Source organism: Archocentrus centrarchus, chromosome 7 (assembly GCF_007364275.1).
Source record: "Archocentrus centrarchus isolate MPI-CPG fArcCen1 chromosome 7, fArcCen1, whole genome shotgun sequence".
NCBI lineage: Eukaryota > Metazoa > Chordata > Actinopteri > Cichliformes > Cichlidae > Archocentrus > Archocentrus centrarchus.
The window spans coordinates 7,716,627-7,740,922 of record NC_044352.1 but is presented as its reverse complement, the minus strand read 5'-3'; the positions used below and the strand labels follow the sequence as shown (position 1 = coordinate 7,740,922).

At 40.7% G+C, this 24,296-nt stretch overlaps 1 protein-coding gene across 1 annotated transcript in view; it reads right to left on the bottom strand.

Annotated features, from left to right (window-relative positions):
* The window catches only part of syt6a (synaptotagmin VIa), an 82,318-nt gene that overhangs the window by 28,595 nt on the left and 29,427 nt on the right, over window positions 1–24,296 (bottom strand). The window contains exon 2 of the mRNA XM_030734100.1: window positions 19,115–19,180. Within this exon, the coding sequence (XP_030589960.1) occupies window positions 19,115–19,180 (66 nt within the window). The remainder of the gene's footprint in view (window positions 1–19,114; window positions 19,181–24,296) is intronic.

Genomic DNA, 24,296 nt, shown 5'->3' with positions numbered 1-24,296 from the left:
CTGCTAAATACGTTTCTATTGCAGGGCTATTTTTAGTTGCTAATCAGGGATTGAAGCATAGAAAATATTTTGACGGAGCCCCTCGGTGACAAACGGGTGGAAACTCTTCAAATAAACTGTTCCTCTGCAGATGATCAGTTAGCTGTTTTAAAACTACTCTTTCAAGAATTTTTGAGAGAAAATGATGGTTGAGATTGGCCTATAATTAGCTAAGACAGCTGGGTCGAGTGATGGCTTTTTAAGCAATGGGTCAATTACTGCCACCGTAAAAGCCTGTGGTACATAGCCAACAAATAAAGATAGACTGAACCATGACCCACAAAAAAGATAAAACAGACCCCACAAAAGAGCAATAAATTAATAACAAATAATAATCAGGGTCTGTCAGTGTAGAAGTGGAATAATTTCCACAAACACAGATGCTCGCCTTTGCATCACAATTTGCCTCAAAATTTAGTTTTAAGTCAATAATTGTTCCAAGACCTCACACATTCCATTTTTTGACCCTTAATGGATGTGATCAATACTCACTTTTATTATTGCTGTATTCTCAGGATCTTGAAACGTTTCGCCTAATTTGAATCGTGACATTTTGTGCTTTCAGATAATGTGCAGTCTCAGTGGATTCAGAATGGGCCGATGCCTTGCAGTTCAAGAAGGAACATAATAACACATTTCAGCCTGGCTCAAAATCACTTGACACTTCCTGTACTTGGCTGCGAGCAGACTTTGAACTAGACTCGAGCTCTGACTGATGAAGTCTGCCAGAACAGAAATCCACACGAGTGCTTTTTGAGGAAATGTTTGTGTTAGTGATCTTTTGTTCCTATCACAGCTCCGCTGTCACTTCTTGAACTTTGCACTTCCTATGACAGAAACGAAAATCTGTGCTTCTTTCATCCACCTGAGACCACTGTTAATGAGAGGGTCTCGTTTTTAGTGCCTACAGTACCAAAATAGAAATGGTAAAGCTAAATTGCTGCTGATTTCTTAGTCCTTTTGTTGCCTCTCAGTGTTGAGAAGATGTGACAAACTGAAGGCAGAAAGCTAATGAAGCAGTGATAGTGAGACAGAGACAGAGAGCCGGTATGAATGTTCGAGAAACAGAGAGTGATACGAAAGCCATTGTTCTTCTTCTCCAGACAGATGGGTAATGAAGCAGAGCTGCGTGAGCATATTACTCCTTCTGGACACAACCTCACCCGACAGCGTGAGACTAGACTGACCTCAGGGTTTACCACACTATTAATGATCACACCCACGCCATGGAAGAGTGGACTATTGCTATCCCGCAGTCAATCAGAGGGGTCTTTTTGTTGTCCTTTCATGCTACAAGCACCGTTTTCACAATCAATACTGCAGAGGCTGACTCTGTCTCACTGTGAAGCTAGGCTTTAGGGCAGGTGAAAAGGGCAAGGAAGTGAAGTATGGAAGATAGGACATTCAGCTGTGGGCCTTGCGTGATTGCAGCTCGGGTGGTTTAAAATCATTGTGGCATACTTACCCTTTCCCACAAGCGGAAGCACATTGAGGGCTGAGGCATGCAACAGGTGGCTGGGCTCTCTGCTGCCAGTGAGCGTGTTTCACTACAGGTATAGATTCTTTTTCAAATCAAGCTTCTTTTCATCTGATATTTTGTGATGTGCACATATGCCCAAGGGTTTTTTTTGTTATTGTTGTTTTGATCTACTAATTTACTTAAGATCTGACCTGGTTTCCATAGTTACTTAATCACTGGAGAAAATATGGTCCCTCCCTGCTTACTTTTAAGAGTGGATTCGTCTTTGGCTGGAAAAGTCCATTTGATCCATTCTCCTTCTCAAAAGGTCAGTTAGTGCTTCTTTGTTAAAACTACCAATGTTTTCAAGTTCAGGAATCTTGTTAGTTTTGGATTTCAGGTTATCTTTGGATTAGGTTTCTGTAACTGTTAGCATTTAGTTTTCTAGTTTTCCACACTGGAATGAGAACATTAAAAAAAAAAAAACAAACAAGTTGCTTTAGCTTGATCAGGACCCACATCAGTGTTTGCTATACTGTAATTAAACAAGTGTTTTTCCTTTCTGTTTGTACAGAAGGTTTTGTTCTGCCACATTCAGTTTAATCACAATCAGTTTTATTGCCAAATAAATTTACACATTACAAGGCATTTGCTGCGTGATGAGGACAAGCGTAAAAGCAAGCACTATGAGTTATAAGGCTTGCAAACAAAAAAAAAAAGTACAATGTGAAAACGTGAATTATACGAATAATATAAATGATTTTCTATTTTAATAAAAGATGGAGGGGCAGCATGGTGGTGTGGTGGTTAGCACCACTGGCTCACAGCTAGACTGACATCCAGGCCTGGGTTCGATTCCATCTTGGCCCGGGGCCCCTCGCTGTGTGGAGCTTGCATGCTTGTGGTTTCCTCCCACAGTCCAAAGACATGCAGTTACTGGAGTTAGGTTAATTGGTCACTCTAAAGGTGTGAATGGTTGTCTGTCTCTCTGTGTTAGCCCTGCAGGCTGGCAACCTGTACAGGGTGTACCCTGCCTCTTGCCCCATGTCAGCTGGGATAGGCACCAGCCCCCCCCGTCACCCCAAACAGGAATAGATGGATGGATGGATAAAAGATGGTTGTGTACAATAAAGCATTCGGACTCATTCTTTCGGGTCAAAGTTCAGTGTCTCCAGCTTGACCAGTGTGACTCAATGGTGTGAATTTGAACATCCTAGCTGAGCTCGTTCTTGAGTTACTGCATTTGCAAGATTTTCAGAAAACATGACCTCTGACCTGTAGTTTGAGGTCAAATTAAAAAAAAAGAATCTCATCTGAGATTTTCAGTTGATGCATCCAGGGTGTGAATTCGAACACCCCAGGTGAGGTCGTTCGATTTATGGCCAGCGTCAAAGTTTTTGTTGAACAGATGTCAGCGTTGTCGGCGGTTTTCCTAATAAAAATAATGTACAGCATGTAAAAGTAAAGTTGCTGTATTGCATATTTTTATACTTACTAAATCTATTTACTTTTAGATTTTCGTGTGTTTAAGAATATATTCTGTACACAACAATTTATGTATTCTCCACAGCTATAGACTGAGGTTAGGACCACCAACCTGATCAACACAGAAAATAAAGAAACAGTTCCTTGTTGTACCCTCCAAACAGCAGAAGCAGATGTGTTGTCTTTCTTCTGGTTACATTTGTTCAGAAAAATGTTATTTTGGCTTTTTATTACAGCTTTATCGCTATAGCAATTCAGGTAACATATGGTGTAGATTCAACAGCATAATTCAAAGTACTGCTTTATTGTGCCCCCTCTTCCCAACAGTCCTGTGGTTATATGTAACAACGAGGATTGAAATAAGGAATTTAAATGGGAATACAAAAAAAAGGGGGTGAGGGTGGAGGGGGGCACCTCTTTCACCAGCATCCCCCTAATACTTAACAACCCAGTAAATTCCCTAACTGCCTTCGGTGATCAATAACGACAGCTGCGCCTCTCACTGCTGGGCTCATTTACCTAAAGGGCGATGTCTGTGAGGATGGTGGTGAGTGCAGGTGCTGCCTCTGCCCCACAGGCTAAAATAACTCATGTTTTGACATCTGATATTTCTGTGGGGAGGGTGGGGAGGTAGCGGGAAAGAACTTTGTCTTGATGGCATGATAGAAAATTCAGTCTTTGTAGATTTCATGTATTTAACTGACGTGACAAATAAAGCTGTTGCTGTATCTCCCCACAATATACAGAGATACTTTTTCAAGTGCCACAGTTTACCTCGGCAGCGCTGAATAACCTGCAGCAGCTTTTAAAAGTAGTTTCAGCACAAACAAAGTGCAATGCAGTAGATCTGTTATTAATGGTTGCAACTTCCAGAGAAAATTAAACCGTTTCAGGGAAAGAACACATTACACAACAGGCAATGACATTTCATGGAATTGCAAACGTGCGCTGACTGTGCACAGCTGATTTTGGCCCCGAAAAGGCTTTGTATTCTACAATCCCCTTAAATTGTAAATGTTTCCCAAACACACTTGTTTCAAAGCTGTCACTAGTGGCTTCCCTGTCTTCGCTCCCCGAGGGGTGAAATAATACGCTCTAATCTTGATGTGGGCACCTCAGCCATTTTTGGATTTCTTTATCCCATGGTGTCGTTTTCAGAGCAATCGGAAAATCCCATAATCCCCCACATCCCCAAATCCTAAAGCCCCGACACCACATGTGAAGAGGAGTTTAGGCCCCAGCAGATCAGTTACAGGTTTGAAGCAGGATCTGAGACTGTGGGAAAAAAAAAATAATACCCTCACACTTTACCAAGGTGGGAAAAGATGCTCACACTTTAGAGAAAAAATGTCTAACCGAGCCTCAATGAAATTTAATACTCCTGTTTGTCATTGCTTTAATTTGAATTGAATGTTTTTCACAGCAAAAGTGGGAACAGTAAAATTACGGCACCCAGCTGTGTTTGCAGTAAAGGTAAAAGGGGACAGAACCTTTCAGAGACACAGATATTTTGTTCCCCCCCTGAAGTGAACTCGGCAGCCTCAAGCGAAAAAAAAGCTGAATATTGGGTACCATGTCAAAAGCATCGGGGCGATGCTGCGTCTCTGCTACATCCACTTAAAACCATTTGCCCCGGTTTGTCAGCTCAATCACTCTGCCTGGTTGACAGTTTGAAACCTGTGAGGCTGAGATATACTGTCAACCAGAGATGTGTCCAAATACTTTAGAGCTGTCTGCAGGAGCAGGTGGTGTGTTTTTTCTGGTCTCAGTTTTGTCAAAATATGCCACAGAGATGTTGTGTCCAGGAATCTGTCAAAGTGAAACGCAGACAGCTCAAGGATGCAGGCTGCCTGGGACAGATTTTGCCTCTGGAATGCAAAACACCAAATATATTCCACTGTAGTTATCCATATCATTTAAAGTTTAAGTACGACTCGGCTTGGGCATGCATAATTTCTCTACACCTCCAGCAAATATAAAGGTTTAAAATCTTTGTTGATTCCATATTCACTGAGTAGGGTTTTCTGTCTGTCTTGCAAAATTATCACATTGTTATTGTGTCTGTACAGCCATCCATAATCTAGTTATAATTAAATTAACCCCTTAAGACAGCAGTGCAGTTTCAGCCTGGGTGTCGCTGGGAGCTGCTGGCACCTCGCAGATACACACAAGGTTTTGGCCGTAGTTAGATGGTCTATCATTTAACTCATCAAAAACACATATGAATGCTTGTAAAGGACCCACATTTAAATGCACTGGGCAGACATATTTTTTCACTCTCAACTACATATTTTTGCCTAAACTTAATAGCAACTGATGGCAAAGTAAAGAGTGAGGAAAAAGAAACAAATCAGCAAGTGAAAAAGTGAAACAACATGCAAAACACAAATGGGATCCACCGCTTGACAATCGCTTTTTAAAATGAGTACCGTTTTCTATCTGTGTCCAATGCTTCTGCTAACGATGTGTCACGTTGTGAAGAGGACACCTTCTGCATATCTCTGCCACACCGGTGACAGACGGCAGTTCTGTCACACGCTGGGAGGTTTAACTTTAGAACTGCACAAAGTAGCACTAACTTACTTTCTTCTTAAATCATTCGCGGCATGCCGTGCCATCTAAATAAACTTTGAGCTCTGTGTTTACGTTCAGTCTGAGATCAGTCTGAGATCTCTGTAAGGTGTCTGTCAGGTGACTCAAAGAGTGAGCAGAGAAGCCCTGCACGAAGGCTGATTAAAATCATGTGCACTGATCCAGACTGCAAAAAACAATAAAGACAGAACGTTGCCAGGTTTAAGGAGTAATTTAACTGTAACAGACCAATTTTTTTTTTTTTGATTGAACTTGCTCCTCTTTCTTTTCATGACAGAGTGTGTCAAGCAGACTTCTGACACTAAAGCTTAATTTATACTTCTGTGGTGTAGATTTAATGCAGAAGCGTAAATCCAGCCTTGCGTGGATCACAGGACTAACCCAGCAGAAAGCTCTGGAGAAGAAAGCCATCACCTAGAGTATCAAACAGTTTGGAAGCACTGTTACACCCCTAATATTGTAATTATGTAGTGTTTGATGGATGTTTGTCCTTAGAGAAACATTTTGGGAAAAGTGTAACTGACAGATTTGTGGCTGATCGCAGTAGAAGGAGAGAAAACTAAGCACCACCACATCATGATAACTTCTATAAATAGATATTTTAATATTTCTTGCTTCAAAGAGAGTTCCATTACCTGTCTGTCATCGTCCTTGGATGTTTGTTGGTTTTCCATTTTGAATTCTCTGCAAATATATTTGAATGTGTTGAGGTTTTATTGTTACTCCAAGTGTCTGAAATTTTGATTTCTGTTTGTTCGATTTCTGGGTTCCTGTTTTGATTTCTTTAGTCGATTGCGAGCTTTATTTCCTGTGACATCTTTGAGCCTTTGATTGCTCTTTTGGTTTTTCTAGTAATGAATTTCATTTTATTTTGGTTCTATTGGCAGCATATATTATAGAACAGTGTTTCCCTGTCTGTTCCTCCCTCTGTCTCATCTGTTTGTGTTTCTCCTCCAGTGTTCCCGTCTCTATATCTTCGCTAATCTTTTTTTGTCAGTGCCTGTTATGTTTCCTTTGGGTGTTTCCTTGTTAAATATTAGTATTCATGTCTGATTCAGTCTCCTCTGGCTATTTCCTGTTTGACTTTGAAGGTTTGTTTTCTTTTGTGACCTGTGTTAGTTTTGCTTCCTATCTGTCTTCCTCTGAGTGTCCTGATTGCCTTCACCTGTGTGAATGACCTGTTGGTCAATGGTCTTTGTGTCCTGCATTTGAGTCTCCATCTACACACTTCACTTCATTGTTGTCTTTCTCTAAACTCATCTGTTTGTGCCTAAAGCCTTACTGAAGCCTTATCGCTGCATCATCAGATGATCAGACTGATTCATTTCTTTCAACTGTGAAAAATTAGAAATTATGTTGCCCTGCCAGGATTGGTGATTTGAAACAATTTCAAGCTTATTTTGTTTAAACCTGAGTACAAAATGTTACTGTTCACAAATTCAGCTCTGATTTTTCTGTGTCTCATCTTCACATTCACTCGATTGCTAGAAGAGTGAAAGTGAAGTGGCTTTGCATTCAGTCATAAACCACCTAAAAATAGGCCCCGCCTACTGCCCTCGTTCCTGCTCACCCTACACAAAACTGACACAGTGGGCAAGTTCAACAAAGTCACTTAAATTTCAGGGGGGAAAAAGTGGCACACAGCACTAATAATACTCACTCCAATTATCCACCACTGCATTAGACTCAATAATGGTAATTCTGAAGTAACATGAAAGATTCTTTATTTTCTAGGCACCACAACTTCACATGCTAACCTGCCATTTGTGCCAAAAAAAGCTATATTGCCATCAATCCTGTCTGGTTACATTTTAAATTGAATTACAAAGCTGGATGGTAGTTTCATTTTAATGGAGTCTTTTCTTTTTTTAAATTTTTGTCTCAAAAGTTAATTTTTTTCATCATAACTTTCACCATCAATCAATTTTTACCTAACCGGAGTCACACTTGATGATCTAGTTTGTCATCTTTTTTAAATCAACTCATTATAAAGGAATTTCTTTCATCTGAAAGGTCAGTTCTCTACACTTGAGTTTCCGCTGCCTCAGTTTGTAATGACTTGAGTTTGCTAATGGACTTCAGAGGGTTCATACAATATGCCAGCGCTCACACTCAATAATCCACCCAGGAGAGCCACTCAGAAAGCAGTTATCTCCTCCACAAGTGTGAAGTTAATCAAAGTGAAGTCTCTCGTCTCCTCCACATCTTCAGTTCCTCCGAACAGTTTAAAAAAAAAAAATGTTATCATCTATCCAGGAAACTCAAAATATTTCTCATTACAGAATTCAACACATTTTGGCCTGTGCACATACTCCGCAGGGTCAAATATCATTTGCTTTTTTCCGCAGCCAATCACAAGCCACGGGGGAAGCTTCCCGCGAGGCCCTCTGTGTCGAGTTCAGTCCAGTATTAACATCTGGTCCTCTCACACAATTAACCTGCTTGTTGACCAGGAGCCCCTATCTCTGTCACATGGCTTTCAGTGTGCCAGGCTGCCTTTACTCATGGGGAGGGCGCTTGCACGGAGCAAATACCGAACTAGAGTGCAGAGCTTCACAGGCTTCGCATCTCTTCTGTTTAAGAGAAAATAAAACAATCAAATTAAAAACAGAAAAACAGTAAGTGGGAGATGAAAAATAATAAGGTGCGCACTGCCAAATCAAGTCATTACTCATCAACAGAGACTGCACTATGACTTTCCTGAGGCAAACCAGAAATGAACATTGATTTACTTCATTAAATTAACTTGTCTGTTTTTAAAGTTTGCCTTATTTTGTGAATGAATATTTAAGATTCTTGCACTGTGAGAGAAATGGCTGAACAGATTTTTGTTGGTGTGAATAAGAGAACTGCAAAGCACCACACGGATCCTCGCAGCTATGCGAAGTAACTGAATACAGTGTGCCTCATATTGATGCTTGAACAACAGCAAACAGGAGTTCTTAACTCAGGTCATTAAATGAAATCTTATTTTGTAATTAGTTTGCTTGTCCTTTCCTTCATTTTTAACATCATCATTCAGTTTTCTTTTGCTAATGATAAACGTGATGCACATCATCATCGGTCTTGTTTTCACAGATTGCTGTTTATTTTATTTGTCTCAATAGATTCTCAGTGTTTTTTCGGGGGGGTTTTTTGCCAGTTTTTGCTGAAACAATACGGTAGAAACTTTTTTTTTAAAAACAAGACATGTTTTGAAAGTAGTAGGAACCAGATATATGGGAACCAAAAATTCAGAGAAACAAACTGTTATATTTTCAGCTCCTTTCTGGTTTGGGATTTGTTGCTATTTTTCATAGTTAAACTACCCAGCCAGCATATCCGAGTCAGTGATGTAATCTCATGGGTCAAAATTGGCTGCAGTAAACACTGAACTGAGGGTAAACAGATGCTGACAGCGTTTCCACCTACTGTAGACAAGAAATCCAATAAAAAAATCTGAAATATCAGATTATTGCAATAAATAAATTAAATTTGTCTTTTTTTTAATATACAAAGACATTTGACAACTAATTTAATTAACAAAATGATTGTGACCAGACTGCCACACACTTTTTCAGTGTTGAAAACACAATAATGCAATACTTAGCAGTCACTAATTGGTTTGGGCAATTTGTGGAGGTACAGTGTGTGTGTGTGTGTGTGTGTGTGTGTGTGTGTGTGTGTGTGTGCGCGTGTGCGCAACTCCTCTTAAAAACATTATTTTGGGATTATTTTGTTGTTTTTTTAAAACCAGACTGCAAGACTAAGGTTCAAAATTAATTTGAAAAGGGACATTAAACACTAAAAAAACAGGTGGGAAAAACGTGCTGTGGAATAATCGGGATGCACAACAAGTAATGTGTGAGGTTATCAGTGAAGCGCTAGCAACTCGTGGCTAGCTTACCTGACATTGTCTCTGCAATGGCTCATTGACTCTAAAATGTATCAGAATGTAATGGACCCCTATATATGTCCAATATTTTCAGAAAGATTATGTTTCAGTGAACTTTTCTGCAAAGCTGTAATGTAGGTGTAATTACATTTTTGCTGTACAGTAATTAAGCTACCTTTCATTACTGTCTGCACAGGAAAACTGCAGTAAGGTTAGATAATGACTATGACTAATAACTAAAACACTGATTGCAAACTCCTCTCTGTGGATCAAAGTTGGATGTGTTAGCCATCCTACACACCCATTAACTTCATTTAAACCCACCTACATCATTCTGAGGTTGTAAATCATCTTGACGGGTGAGATGTCACCTGTGTGGAGGTATGTTGCCCAGCTAGTTGTGGTACTTGTAAAAGTAAAACTATGTGTAAATGTCTCAATGAACTGAGTAAAATGGTCTCTCTAGTTCCTCCCCTTCACTATGGTGGCTGGTTTTTCATTGTGTCTGCTATAAAACACATTTAATGAGCCACCATGGCTTGACAACAATGACTGAAGAAATCTTGTTCAGGAAATTAGCTTTTTTTTTTTCCATGTGAAAAAGAAAAATGTCCGGCCAGAGGTGAGTATGTAAATTATGTGTTCATATAAACAAACCTGCTAGCATCAGGCTCTTGAGACACTGTTACAACACCGCAATGGCTACATGGGTACATTATTTTCCATATTGACACTGAACATTGGCACTGATATAAATCATCCTGAACCTTCCAATATAAAAGCAATTCCACAGGATAAACCTGACTTGTTCAGCTTTATTCCTTCCTGTGGGCAGTTCTCGGTATAATGACATGCAGGGATTTGTTCCCCATCATTTAGGTGTGGTGAACCCTGACTGTGACACCTCATGATTGCCCTTGTCAGTCAGAAACATGCCACCTGACCTGTGATACATGTGCAACCTGCCTGATCCATCATCCACCACAGCCTTGTCTCAGGGACTTGCCTTGTCACTCTGCAGCTAATGAATTTTTTACCAACCAGAGGGCTATAAATATTATTTCCAATATGAAGTTATGATTTCTTTTATATGAGATGTGGAGGAAAGCAATGTCATAAACCAGCTGTAGTTCTAAGCTCTACAAATACAAGAACTCCCGACACCAGTGGGGCAGGTGGATTGCACGATGCTATCAAATAAAGGGTGGCAATTTATGATATTACAAGGGTGGAGGAGCTTTATCGATCTGGCCGATGCTTCCCATGTGCCACTCTATGGAAGTTTAAATTTCCAGAGTTATAGCAATAACAGGTTGCATTCTGGCCCGGAAAAACTGGCTAAAGCTCATTTTCAGTCTCAGTAATTTTCATCACCAGGGATTTTAAATGGATGTGCTACCTCCATTACAGACACAAGTTATAAGTGTTTGGTATTTCACGGTGAAAGCTTTTGCTCCACTCGAACTGCTTCATTGCCCTGAAATATTACGTTGTTAATCATGATGAATAAATGAGACTTGCAGCTTTCCTGTCATGTGAGGAGAGGGTGTGACTGATGTGAAGCAGTGGGAAGACTCTATGGCTTCTTAATGTTTCTGATTAGGTTTAGAGAAAATATGTGGGAGAAACATAATGGAAATACTAATGTTTTGGCACGTTCTCAAGAGCCTATTAAAACGTGTTTACCGGAGGCGGAGTGCAGCGGATGTTTTAATAGGGTTTGTTTAAAAGGCCGCAGAAATGTGAAGAAGTATATGTGTAGATGAGATGGTATTAAGTGCTGTTTGTTGTTATGGTTATTGCTGCTAGTAGATTTTAATAAGGAATTGATGGAATTTTGGAAAAAGGTTATCATTTTGCACTTACCTAAGCTAGCTCAGTCCATTTGTTTCTAGTCTTTAAGCTGCAAAAAGCTACATGGCTGCAGCTTCATATTTACTGAACTTGGATACTTTACTTACTTTATAGAGTGTTTTGGTTAACATTGAGTTACAGCCACTGTTATCTTGGTTTAGCTGGCTTTGTACTAAGGTGACAGAATCCCCCAACCAGCATCTGCAGTGTTGTTCAGACCAAAATCGAAGCAAAGTTTAGCCTCGGATTTCTTGTTCAAATACATCTGCTGCTGTTTTTTCGGACCACCATATAATTAAGCAGCTAACTAACACATTTTCAGTACATATAAAGAAGCCCTAAGATTTTGTATGCTCTTTTCCAGTTCCATTTCTATATAAAAATGAAGTTGAAACTTTGGCTGCCCACAAATGACAGCAATAACACATTTTTGTCCAAAGTGAAAATAATTTCACCTTGTGCTCATGCATACAGAGGAGGACGTAATTATTTGATCCCATGCTGAATTTGTAAGTTTGCTGGCTGGCCGCTCCATGACCTTAATGTGCTTCTTTAGCCACTCCTTTATCGCCTTTGCAATATATTTTGGGTCATTATCATGCTGAAAGACCCATCTTCACTGTTCCGGCTGAGGGAAGGAGGCTCTTGTCCCAGATTTTACAGTACGTGGCCTCATCCATTGGCCCCTCGACGCAGTGAAGTCATCTTATGCCCTTAGCACATAAACAGCCCCAAAACATAATGTTTCCACCTCGGTGCTTGACTGTGGGGATGGTGTTCTTTGGGTCATACACAGCATTTCTCTTCCCCCAAACATGGCAGATCGAGCTGATGCCAAAGAGCTCAAGTGATTCAGATAAGGCTTGGGAGAAAGTATGCTTTCATTCATTTAGATATTCACTGGTAAACTTAAGATGGGCCTGCACATGTGCCTTCTTGAGTGCTGCAAGATTTCAATCCATTATGGTGTAATGTGGTACCAATGGTGTTCTTGGTGACTGTGGTCCCAACTGCCTTCAGATCATTAACAAGCTCCTCTTGCGCATCCTCAAACAGTGAGGCAAGATCTTGCATGGAGCTCCTGACTAAGGACAATTGATGGTCATTTTACATTTCTTCCATTTCCAAATGATCACACCAACAGTTCTCTCGGTCATCTGTCATATGTGTGGCCAGTAAAGCGTGGACCCAAATGCAGGACCTGGGAGACAGGACTTCAACTTAAAAAAACCTGCTTCATTGCTGAAGCCTTTTCAAAAAAAAAAAATACAAAAATAAGGTAGGACCGGAGCCAGAAATGCACAAACTTGGAGACAAAAGGAAAAACAAGGGAGCACATAGCATGAGTGCAGCACTGAGGGCTTAAATACACACAGAAGGTAATCAGGGAGAGAAGACGCAGCTGGAGAAAATAAGACACAGGTGAACAGAATCTAACTAATGAGACAAGGGGAAGCAACACTGAACACAACGCACACAAGACCAGCAAAGAGAAAGAATCCTTGAATCCAAAATAAAACAGGAAGAGTAAACACCAAACAGAAATGAGGACTTAACAACAGGACATATGGGAGGTAGAATAACTGGAACTCAAGGACCAAAATAGCCTAAAAAGAAACTAAACTCCAGCATATAATCCAAAATATTATTATAAGAACATAGTTAAGAGTTGTTCTTATGATGTCCTAAGGACCAAGAATAAACTCAAAATACTGGGTCAAAGGCCCAGGAAAAAAAGACAGTCACCTCCTCACCAGGCTTCCTGCTGATGGTTCTGTAGCCCATTCCAGCCTTGTGCAGGTCTACAGTCTTGCCCCTGATGTTCTTTGACAGCACTTTAGGTTTGCCCATGGTGGTACAGAGGTTGGAATGGGGGACAGGTGTGCTTTCTAAACATAATGAGTTGAGCTCAGCAGTATCTCTAATTGATTCATTGATTGTAATCTGTGTGCCACATGGGCACCCAGCCAATCTGTGGGAGCCCGAATTCTGGCAGGTTTGAAAGGGATCAGTTTCACTCAGTGACATGCAAATAATTATATAGCTTTTGTGTAACATGTTTTTTTCTGGATTTTTGGTTGACATTCAGTCTCTCTCCATTAAAATGAAACTACCATAAAAATTAGATACTGTTCCTTTCTTTGTAAGTGAGCAGGTGATCAAAAAATATTTCCCCCTATATGATCAACTTTATTTAAATTGTCCGGTGCAAGTTTATCTCTTGGCTGACACTTTGTATGTACTAGTGCCATGCTAAAACTTCACTGTGCATTTGGCCTGAACACATCACAGGTTCAAGTTTTGTACAAATCAAATAAAGAACATTAATTCTAAATGTTATGCAGTTTTCTAATTATTTGCTGGTTGATGCATCCTTCATTTTTTTCATTTTTGGGGGGAAATAATTTTATCGGCTTTCAAGAGTGTTAAGCTCTATGCCACTGACACTGTTCGTTAACAGTTTGTTAATGAAGTCTGGGATTTAAAGGGAAAATCTGGATCGTGGACAGTAATGGTAACAGTGACTGTAACAGTGACTATTATACATGGCATGGTTTGGGTACACTTGTCCCCTCAGAGGGAACAATGCAAAGTCATTCTGACTCATCACCTTCATCCTATGATGAAACTTTGCTGTTCTGATGGTGGGGTCTCATTGAGGATGAAAATGCTCCAATCAATAGACATGATGGTTCAACATTAAAACAATATAAATCATATGCTATGATCTTTGCAGTCATCAGATGGCAACCTAACTGAACACCTGTGGGAGAGAATGGCAGAGAATCAATGCCAAGGTTCACTGAAGCTGTACTGCTGGCAGAGGGTGGTTCACCTTAGTAAGACACTTTCAGTTTCTGAACATGGATCAGACCTAGGCAAATACATAAATGAGGAGCTCCATCAAAAAAAAAAAAAAAAAATCCACATCTGGGAAACTGAGTCTTTATATTGAATTTCATTTGTGACCTGTCTGCAATATCTCATTAAATTAATCTTGCATGAAAATCAAAATGTAGCTAGAAGCCAACTTTCAATGGGATCACACCTGCAGTGTGTGTTTACTATGCAATTACATGGGTCTTCTCTCTTTACCTTCATTTTTTTTTTAATCTCAACTGTGACACTAATGTTTCAACAAAATAAATCCACAGGTAGTAAAAATATTTAAAGCCAACTTTAACTCCAGTAGGTGTCAGCACAAACACATTTTCACATTTAATTTCTCACATGCACCCCAAGTGCACTTGTTAAGGACGTATAAATTCACACCTTCATTTAGTAAAAATTGATGCCACATCACATTTCTTAGGGGGGCAGGACCTTAGGTTGACCTGACCTTAGCCTTGGTGTCCTAAATGATGGAGGCAAACAGCGAGTCAGCATGAGGAAATGATGCGTCCATCACTCTGACGCTGTTGAATCGACCGTGGCCTGACATTTGGAAGCCACGTGCTCAAAGGCAGCTAGCCTCATGATGCATTACAGCTCAGCTGATAATGAGAAAAATGGTGAGTAAATACATTTCATCATAAGGAGAGCATTATTGGGCTAAAAGGGACTCAAGCGCTGCTCAGCAAAGCAGCTACATAAAACCACTCATTTCTCATCTCTATATGTGCATTGATTAATCATATCTTTATTAATAACTGACTGCAATGCAGACACAGCTCAGGAGCTGTTTGTGCTGTATGCAAAGACTATTACTGTTTAAGTTTTTTAATGTTGAGCTCCACTTTTCTCTCCTGTAACACATTCTGGGATGCTACCGCCAACGCAGAAACATATTGATGTTTTGGGTTGACTGTTTGGAGAAACCTAAATTTATATTCTTTACACCGAACAAAAACAGAGCCAAACAGTGCCTTCAGGGCGTTTTGATCTCATCTTTGCTGGTGGTGTTTGGGGAAGAGGTCAGCGTTCCAACAGCAGCATCAGGTTGTGATCAAAGGTTTGGTATACAGCTGAGTTCCAGTAAGAACTCGGCTGTGTCTGAGCCCTAATGAAATAAAGGCTTTTACCCTCACTGCCAGCCATGACTTCCTTGGACTTCATGATATTTATATTTATTTGATCACTGGAAAGCGTAATTCTGGCTAAATTTAATCAATATAATGTCGAGAGGTTTATGAAAATGCTATCGTATGAGGTTTCATAGCATTTTGAATTAGACCAAATGTGCTTCTCATATCTTTAGCTTCTTTCTAGAAAGCTGGAAAAACTAATTAGTTAAACTTTCAGTTAATCTGTGGTAGGTTTTCTAATAAACTTACCATTCTATGCTCTACAGAGTAATTTTACAGTGGGGAGGTTTTGCTGCTTTTGGGTCAAGAGCCCTCCTGTGGATTGCACGATGAAAGATGAAGCTTCATGTGATGATTCATGGGAAAGGTTGCAAAGAGGGACAAAATTCTGCTATACCAATTTTAGTCACCGTTTTTCGTTGAACATAGCTTTTTGTGGGTGCTCGAAACATTTTGTTCAAATGCAGCGAAATGTCAAGTTAGGAGCTTAGATTTTAACCGATAAATTTAGTAAATATTGCCTGAAGAAGGCAATCACCTTAATGTTTAGGTGGCACAAAATTGTCAGTGAAATCTAATTTAACAAGAAAAAAAATGATCAAATAAAAAAGATAATTAACACATTTATACTTTAACTAAGGGAGAGTCTGCAGGGCTGAAAGGTTGAAGGGCTGTCACCTCGTATTAGTCTCTGCTCCGTGATGTTCATTAACCCTGTCCTGACTCTTTTTCCTCTTTTCGCTGTGAGGGAAGATGGTGTGTGCTCCTCACTGGAGAGGCTGTGCAGATTAAATACATTTTACTTGCCAGCATGATGCACAGAACTTTATTTACACCAAATCAAAAAGGTCACAAACAAGATGATAGCAGATGGCAAGCCCACTGGGCTTATTTTGAATGAACTGTATCAGAACAAAAAAATATGCAATCCTGTCTTTACTGTGTTTTGTTCAACACAAACTAACAGTACTGGATTGTGTCTCTACCTGGGCTCAGCAGTAAAATTACTGTATATGAGAGTGAAAACTACAGGCTGTGAATGCGAATATGCACACATCTTCACCACATCTTCTCTAAAGCGCATCAATTTCAGGAGTCACAGTCGCCACTTAAATTCAATATTTTTTAATCAAGACCTTGTGACAAGGTATCAGATTTCAGTTGGATTTGTTTTACGGCACTTTCCCAGAAAGGGATGTTGGCACAGGTCGCAACAGCTGTGAGTGGTCTGCTTGGCAGTAACATATCATGAAGCAGCAGCCTCTATCGACAAGCACGGGAACGATGCCTCATTAAGCAAAATGTTGCAACTGTATCTGTAATCTTCCAGTGTTTTCAATCATTCGATCAATCATTTCTGAAGTACTGCCTCATTCCTACATTTCAACTACGTGTTAAGTATTTATTAGCTCCAACTCCAAGAAATTATCAGCTCTCTTGCCGTGCAGAAATACCAGTGCACAAGTATGAAGCCAAGCAACAGTGTTACCCAGTACAGGGCAGGCTCTATAGGGATTCAACAAGGACTATAAATCAAGGTTTAGTTGGTGTTACTGTTGTGTTAAAGCAACAGATAGGGTTTCACATCAGGACTCGGGCTAAAAAAAACCTTGATGGATTTGTTATTTCTTATCTTGTGGGTGCTACTCCACAAATATTGCGAGTATTTCAGCTAAGGCAGTCTGACATTTTCAGTCAGTCCTGTGAGCTGGAGGCAAAGAGTCTCCCAGGAGAAGTTGTAAGGTAAGAAATTTGGTAAGAGATTCTGTGGCTGCAGATAATACACCCAAATGGCCCCTGCGATGTGAACCCGTCCCTCTATGCCGAACAGCTGCTTTCATTTCAAAAGAGGCTTTTCTCAGAAGTACAACATTAGGCCACCTCATGAGTGCCGGATTCTTCTTCTCTCTCCAGGGTGGTTTATTTAACATTACCTTCTTGTGCTTCCACTAAGCAAGTACAATCATTTTCAGCATAGCGTGTCCTCTTGTTTACAAGAGGAATATTGTTTCCTCTCATGGACGTTAGGGGTATTGATTCCCACTGCATGGCTGTCAAAATGCTGCCCAGTTTTATATTGCATTGAAACAAATTGTGCCTGGAGGGGGACATCACAGAGCTCAGCATTATCTCACCCATCCTGCAGGCGCATACTCCCAGCTGTGTGCTTTAGCGGGTTTATCACACCACCCTGCACTATTGTTCGCACACTAAGCTCCCGCAAAGGGACATTTTACAGTGCAGCCTTGGTGAGTGACATTTTAACAAGAAGTCATAAAACATGTCACAGGAGGGAGGAAAGACGACAAAATGCCAGAATCCCTGAATCTGCTCACAAAGAAACACAAACGACCCCTGCGGCTATCCTCATCACACACTATCATGTCACCGCTGCTCAGAGCGCACACACACACACACACACACACACAGACAATCTTTGTAACCATGTATTACCTGCACATCCATAAACACACACACACACACACATGCATAGCCTGCTAGGAAGGCCACCAGGGTCCAGTCATGGCAGGAACCAGCAGAACACTGATAAGTCTGGCTGAATTTGTTTGATTTAGCCTCCCAAAGCTGCTGCTGCTGCTGCTGGAGGGAGAGAAAAATATAAAACTGCACCGTAGGAACAGGTGAAAGGAGGCAGGAGATCCAAGCCGACCGCAGAGATAAACATAAAGAGGATTAAAGCGCAGCTCAATATAACAAGTTGTACATTTCTGTAGCAGATATTTCCTTACATACTTTCCAATAAAGTCAAGGCAGGAATGTAAGCTTATCACATATGAAGTACTTTAAATCCCAAGTGACAACATGGCAGACACTGATCAGAATAACACAATTTTCTCTTACTCAGGCTGACATGAGGCGCAGGCTATCCTGCTGTATCTCTCCTCTATTAGCCCCACAGCTCTGGCGCTTCATCAAAGTGTCATGATGCACGTTGATCAAACCCAGCAAGAGCGAGGAGGAGAGAACAAAAGTGACATAAGCGTGTGAACACAGAAGCAGACCGAGACGCAAATAGAAGACATGCACTCTCACACACACACACACACGCACACACACACACACACACACACACACACACACACACACACACACACACACACACACACACACACACACACACACACACACACACACACACACAGAAAGCAGTGACCCAACTTAATATTTTACGCTATGCAGTTGAGTAACTCTCCTCACCTCTACTATACAGGTGAGGCGATGAACACAAAGCATTAGTTCAGCTGTTCAATTATTAATAAAAGCCATGGAAAGGACAAATCGATATCACAATAATTTCACCCTAGTTCAGCCAGCAAGATAATGGGCAGGGGTGCGTAAGATAGAGGCGGAAAGTGCAGCTGCAGACATCCACTCTAATCAAATATTAACATGGTGCTTCATAAATGATAGAGAAGAGTATGATATAGTTAGAAAGGCTGCCAAATGAAGAGAAGTAGTTTCATATCAGCATGCATTATTCAAAAGTAAATACAGTGCAGTTTACCGACAAACAGTATTAAAGACTGATTAACAAATGAAAAGCCACTGCTGCTCTGCATCTGTGCCTGCAACTGAGTGTGAAGCACTGCGAGTGCTACACTCTCGCATCCCCACACAAGCTGGCAAGCTGCAACCTGTTTCACAGAACCTCAGCAGCACTGAATCCAAGCATTCATCAGAAACAAACAAAGAAGGGAAAAAAAGGCGCTCAACGCATCAGATTTGAACCACTGATTCAATCTGCTGTGACAGCTTTGTACTCACCAGTGACAGTGTCTCTCACTTTTCCCTTTCCTTGGTCCTTTACTATCTTCCCCTCTTTCTCTCTCACTTTTCTCTTTCTCTTTTGCCTCCTTTTTTTCCCCTCCCTCTCACTCTCTCCCGATCCACTCCCTTGCTTGCTCCTGAACAGAATGAGCCTCCACTGCACTCAGGAACCCTGTTTCTATGGCAGTGTGAGCAAGCAAGCAAGTCAGCAGGATACTGTAGTGCAAATGTCTAGGGGCAGGTCCTTCACTCAGCCCAGCGAACAGTCAAACAAGCTCAATAGCCTCTCACTTCAATCCTGTTGTGCTAAAACACCCTTAAGCCACTTGAATTTCTCTGGTGGAAAACATTGTGGAGACAAACGTGCAGTGAAGGGGAAAAACAAACCAGAAACATAATAACGAAGCAGTTATTTGCTCTCTAAAAACACAGGCAATGCAGCAAAAAAAGTACACATGCATAACTTTAGGTGCATGAATATTGATGAGGGTATCCTCATAAATATCAAAGCTTTTCTTTGAATAGATGTCCAGATAACAAATTCAGAGAGTTGTTTTATTCCTACATAGAATGAAATTAGGCAAATGTGCTATGAAGGATCAAAAGGGACTTTTTTTTTTTATGAGCAACACATGCAAGCCCCATCCTTTGTTCTGTGTCAAGAGATCCTGCGGTAAGCTGCTGTGATGAACACATGTACATCCACACACTGCTTCAAGAGGCACACGCCATTGATTTAATAAGCATGGTTGAAATTACACCCCAGTCTGCAGTTGTGATCATGGTCATGCGACATATTGCAGCACAATCAGTACAATCTTCAACAGAGAGAGAGAGAGAGAAGAAGAGGAGGAGGAGGAGGGATGGGGTAAAAAGTGCAGCCCCCAATCTTCCCTTCCCTCTATCTAGATTAGCATTAGTTCCTCGAAAGCCTGTGGTCCGCAGGGGATGACACCACCACCAGAGGCTCCCACTGCAGGAGCACCTTTAAACCGACTGGCTGCACAACAAAATAAATAGAAATTAATTGCACTGAGGCACTGCGCACATGTGCGATGCAGTTGGCAAGCATTCAAGATAATATGTTCTGGATAACATGAACAGCGCAGCGCTATCAAGGGAAAGGGTTTCTTTGCTAACTGTTACAGCGGCTAATCCATAATGCATTACTCAGAAATGTTGCTGCAGAGTGCTTTAAAACTCCTGAATGGTAGTGCAGCATGTTGGCTCATCTTTGATTCATATTTAATCTTCAGATTTAAAGATGTTACTCCCATGAAGACTGGCAGCCTAAAGTTTCATGTTTAAATTAAACCTGTTAGGGGCATGTTAACTTCAGGTTCACCTATTTATGACACCACAAAAAAGCCATTTTCACATACACGCTGCATCTCTGAACTTTTCTAAGCATCACCCAGCGGGCTGTATGTGAGAATGCAAATGTCAGATGCAGTTGGACTGGGTATTAAACAGTCTTTAATCTGCCAGCTCCCTAGTACAAAGTTTCTGTCTCTGACTGAGCCCATGTGAGAATAGGGCAGTTGACTGTCTGGTGAATTCAGAGTAAGTCAGTGGATGTTATGCGTCACGTGGGAAAGGGCAGCTGTGGACAATATCCCAACTTGATTCTCTTGACACTGTCCAGAGTTCGTGCATGAAAGCGGCTTACGAAGGGATTATACTTCCTTGCTGATGCACACACAGACAGCTGCGGACACCTCAGGGAAATAGTTCTTATACTATTTCTAGCCTGCTTGGAAGATGTCTGTGTAGTCTGTACCTGTGTAGTGTGGTGTCTGACACTACACAAACTGGAGGGTAAGCAGATGTCTGCGCAGAGATAACTAAACAGACTTGGATCTAAGCAGGTGCACGTATATGAATGTAGAAAGTGCAGCACTGGTGTAACTGTGACCCTAATCTCAAAGCTCCACAACTGCAAAGCAAATACTACTACTTGCTTAAACTTCACCAAACTGTTGATGAAAGTATAAAGTGCATGGCAAACATGTAAAAATGGTTGTCTCACTCTTAATGCCAGTTGTTTCTCAACCTCTACCAGTGCTACCACAAGGCCTCCGCTGTCTCATTGTTGTGCTATGCTGTACGCTGTTGTGCTGACCTGCTGTCTCCTTTTAAAACAGGTGTGCTGATGAGGTGCAGTTCATTTTGTTAACTGGGGAGACATAAGAAGGATGTAAAACAACTATTTTCAAAATAAAAGCATTCAATAAAAAAGGTAAAAATAAAAACATGCAACATTCACCAATAAAACCAACCAGCACCAAATCGCAACCACAGTCGCCTCACCAGATAAAGCGCAGGGTAAAATATTAAAATTACTTCCACCCCCTTGGCACAAACAGTGGCTGCAGTGGACACTTTATTATTTTCAACACATGGATTCACTTCAGCTCTCTTTATGTTTTAACTGACTCTTCTCCACAGCTGGCTGAAGAATCAACAGCAACATAAGCAAGAGTAGCCCACAGACCAGTTTTACCACATATTTTGAACACTGCCTCCATGTGGCAACAGATGTTCTCTACAGGTAGACTACAGGCTGTCAATGCACTGCCAGTAAAGAACCATGTTCAGCCCATTAGGCCTCAGTTACTCAGGTGTACAGAGTGTTTGCTGAAAATTGCTGGCTGTCACTAGGTGAACTTGATTACAAAGAGGGTACAACAACCAAAAAAACAGATTTTTATTGCACTGGTCACTAGCAGGTTGCCACAGTTGCCTGTAGTTTGCATGGAAAACACTGACTTGTCTGTAAATATTTGCCAGCTACCAGCTGAGTGGTGGACTGCTCTCCTTCAAAGTAAAACTTATCTCTGCAACTAACATGTTTCAAAAGGTGCAACTTTTACTTTGAAGGTAAACAGTCTGTTTATGATTTATGTTGCTGCTTGGTGAGCAGTTGGAGAGTGTTTGCAGACAAGTTGCTGTCTTTCATGCAAACTAGTGGCAACTGTGGCAATCTGCTAGTGACCACAGCAATAGCAAGGTGGTTTTCAGTGTAGCACTGTACACCTGTTTGCAGCCATGCTAGCAATCATGCCAGCAACTGCCAGAAACCTCAAGCAACCATTCGCCATATGGTCATGGAATACACACTTTTCCATAGTCACCAGCAGTTGCCAGGGGGGTTACCAGCTGGTTTTTAGGCCTATGTGATTAGGGCCTTGTTTTCTATTGGCATCGTATCTGTGGTGCTGGCACATACCTAACACGCTGTGGTTATTTCATACAATTAAAATAAAGTCGGGTGATATAGAGGTAAAAAGTCTGTTGGCAGGATGTCTGAGTCAATACACGGTCAACAAAACATCTGCATTTAATGTGAAAGACTGATTCATGTTTCAAATCAATATTTTTCTTTTCATGACACGCATTAGGAAACTGAACTGAAAACTAGTCAATACTACTGAGTATCTGCTGAGTCAATATAAGAGTGATTTGTAACAGTGTTGGTGGCAGCTTAGGGCATAACATTTCACAATGCTTTCCTTTTCACATTATGGATGATTTCCATTGGTCTTCTATTCATATTCTATTTGTTGGAGGTCATATTTTTCTCTTTCTACACACAGACATTTTTAATCCACCTGCTGTAGAATGGGTGAGAAAAATTGCTCTAATTGCATTAGGGATCAACTTTAGTAAATATTGAATCTGTCAGGGTGGTGTGGCAGGCAGAGTTAGGACCCAAAATGCAGGACTCGACAGACAGATATAAACTTTTAGTGGCTTTGTCACTGAGGCTCTCAGGCAACATGCAAAAGTCCTTCAAGCAGCTGAACTATGCACAGTATCCAAAACTAAACTATATACACAAGGGGCACGCAGCTGGGAGAGAAACACAGGAAGTAAAACTAAACACACCACACAAGGACCAAAAGCACACCAAAATAAAACAGGAAGTGGCAAACACAGAGCCCAAGATTAAGACACATGAATCTGACATCAGGACAGGAAGGCAAACAGACACTGAGACACAACTGACTTCACACAACTGGCGATAAGGATAAAATGTAGAGACAAAAACAAGACTAGGGTGGACTGGATCACCAGGGAACAAACAACATGAGAAATAAAGAAAAACTCAGAAGCCCTAGAAATCATAATGTCAAAAGGCAAGGAAAATAAACTAGAACAATAATCATTTCATCACAAAATCACAACACTCAAAAACTCAAGACCCAGGGACCATGACAGACTCAGCACATCCTGCTAAGAGGATTACTCTGATTTTGACTTACTCCCCTGTTTTTTAATTTCTTCAGAAAATAAAAACCAAATCAAACATGTTTAAGCTGAACAACCAATAAAGGGTGTCTAGCATCAAAGAAACCAATGCATCCTCAGCCACATCATCCAGTTTCTTATAATGTAGCTGCTGCAAACAGCACTCAGTACACTATCCTTTAAACATTAACAATGCACAACAGATTGGCTTAGAAGAAGCATACAGCATGACAATCAGCTGACAGCGGCTGGACAGGCCTGTGCTGGAGCATTGATGGGATAGTGATGCCTCAGCTAAAGGTAGACTGCTGATGAGTGTTAGCCAAAAAAATGCCAGTGTGTAGCTGAGCGTATGAGCCGGGACTGTCAGATGAAAAAGAAATGCTGTCCCAAACACCTCCTGTGCAGGGAGCACACGTAAAGAGTGAGGGTGCTGTAATTAACATTTTTATAAGTGGGACATGACATCTCAGACATAAGCAACCTAATTTTGATTAAATTAAGCATTTTAAATGCATGTCCTGGATATAAAATTACCGAATATGGCCTTCTGGGAACAGCATAATTAAAGGCCAAATATAACTTTGACAGGCCAGTGAGGTTAAGTCCAGTTAATACCCACCTATTCTTGCAAATCACATTAATCTGCCTAATTACAATGTGATAATTAAAGGGCAAATATTAAAGCTCAGACTTTAATCAGACTTAATTGATTTTTGTTTGTTTGTTCTTTGTCACTAAATGGTGCCAAATACACACCAGTGGTGTGCAGATCAATACTGAAATATAGCCACGATTCAGTCCCAGCATTTCTGTTCTGGGACTGAAGCTTATATTTAAAGATCTAAGTTCACTTTTTTGGAGTAAATATATACTCTGTCATGAGGGGCATAGCAAAAAAAAAAGAAAAAGTACACAATCAGGATAG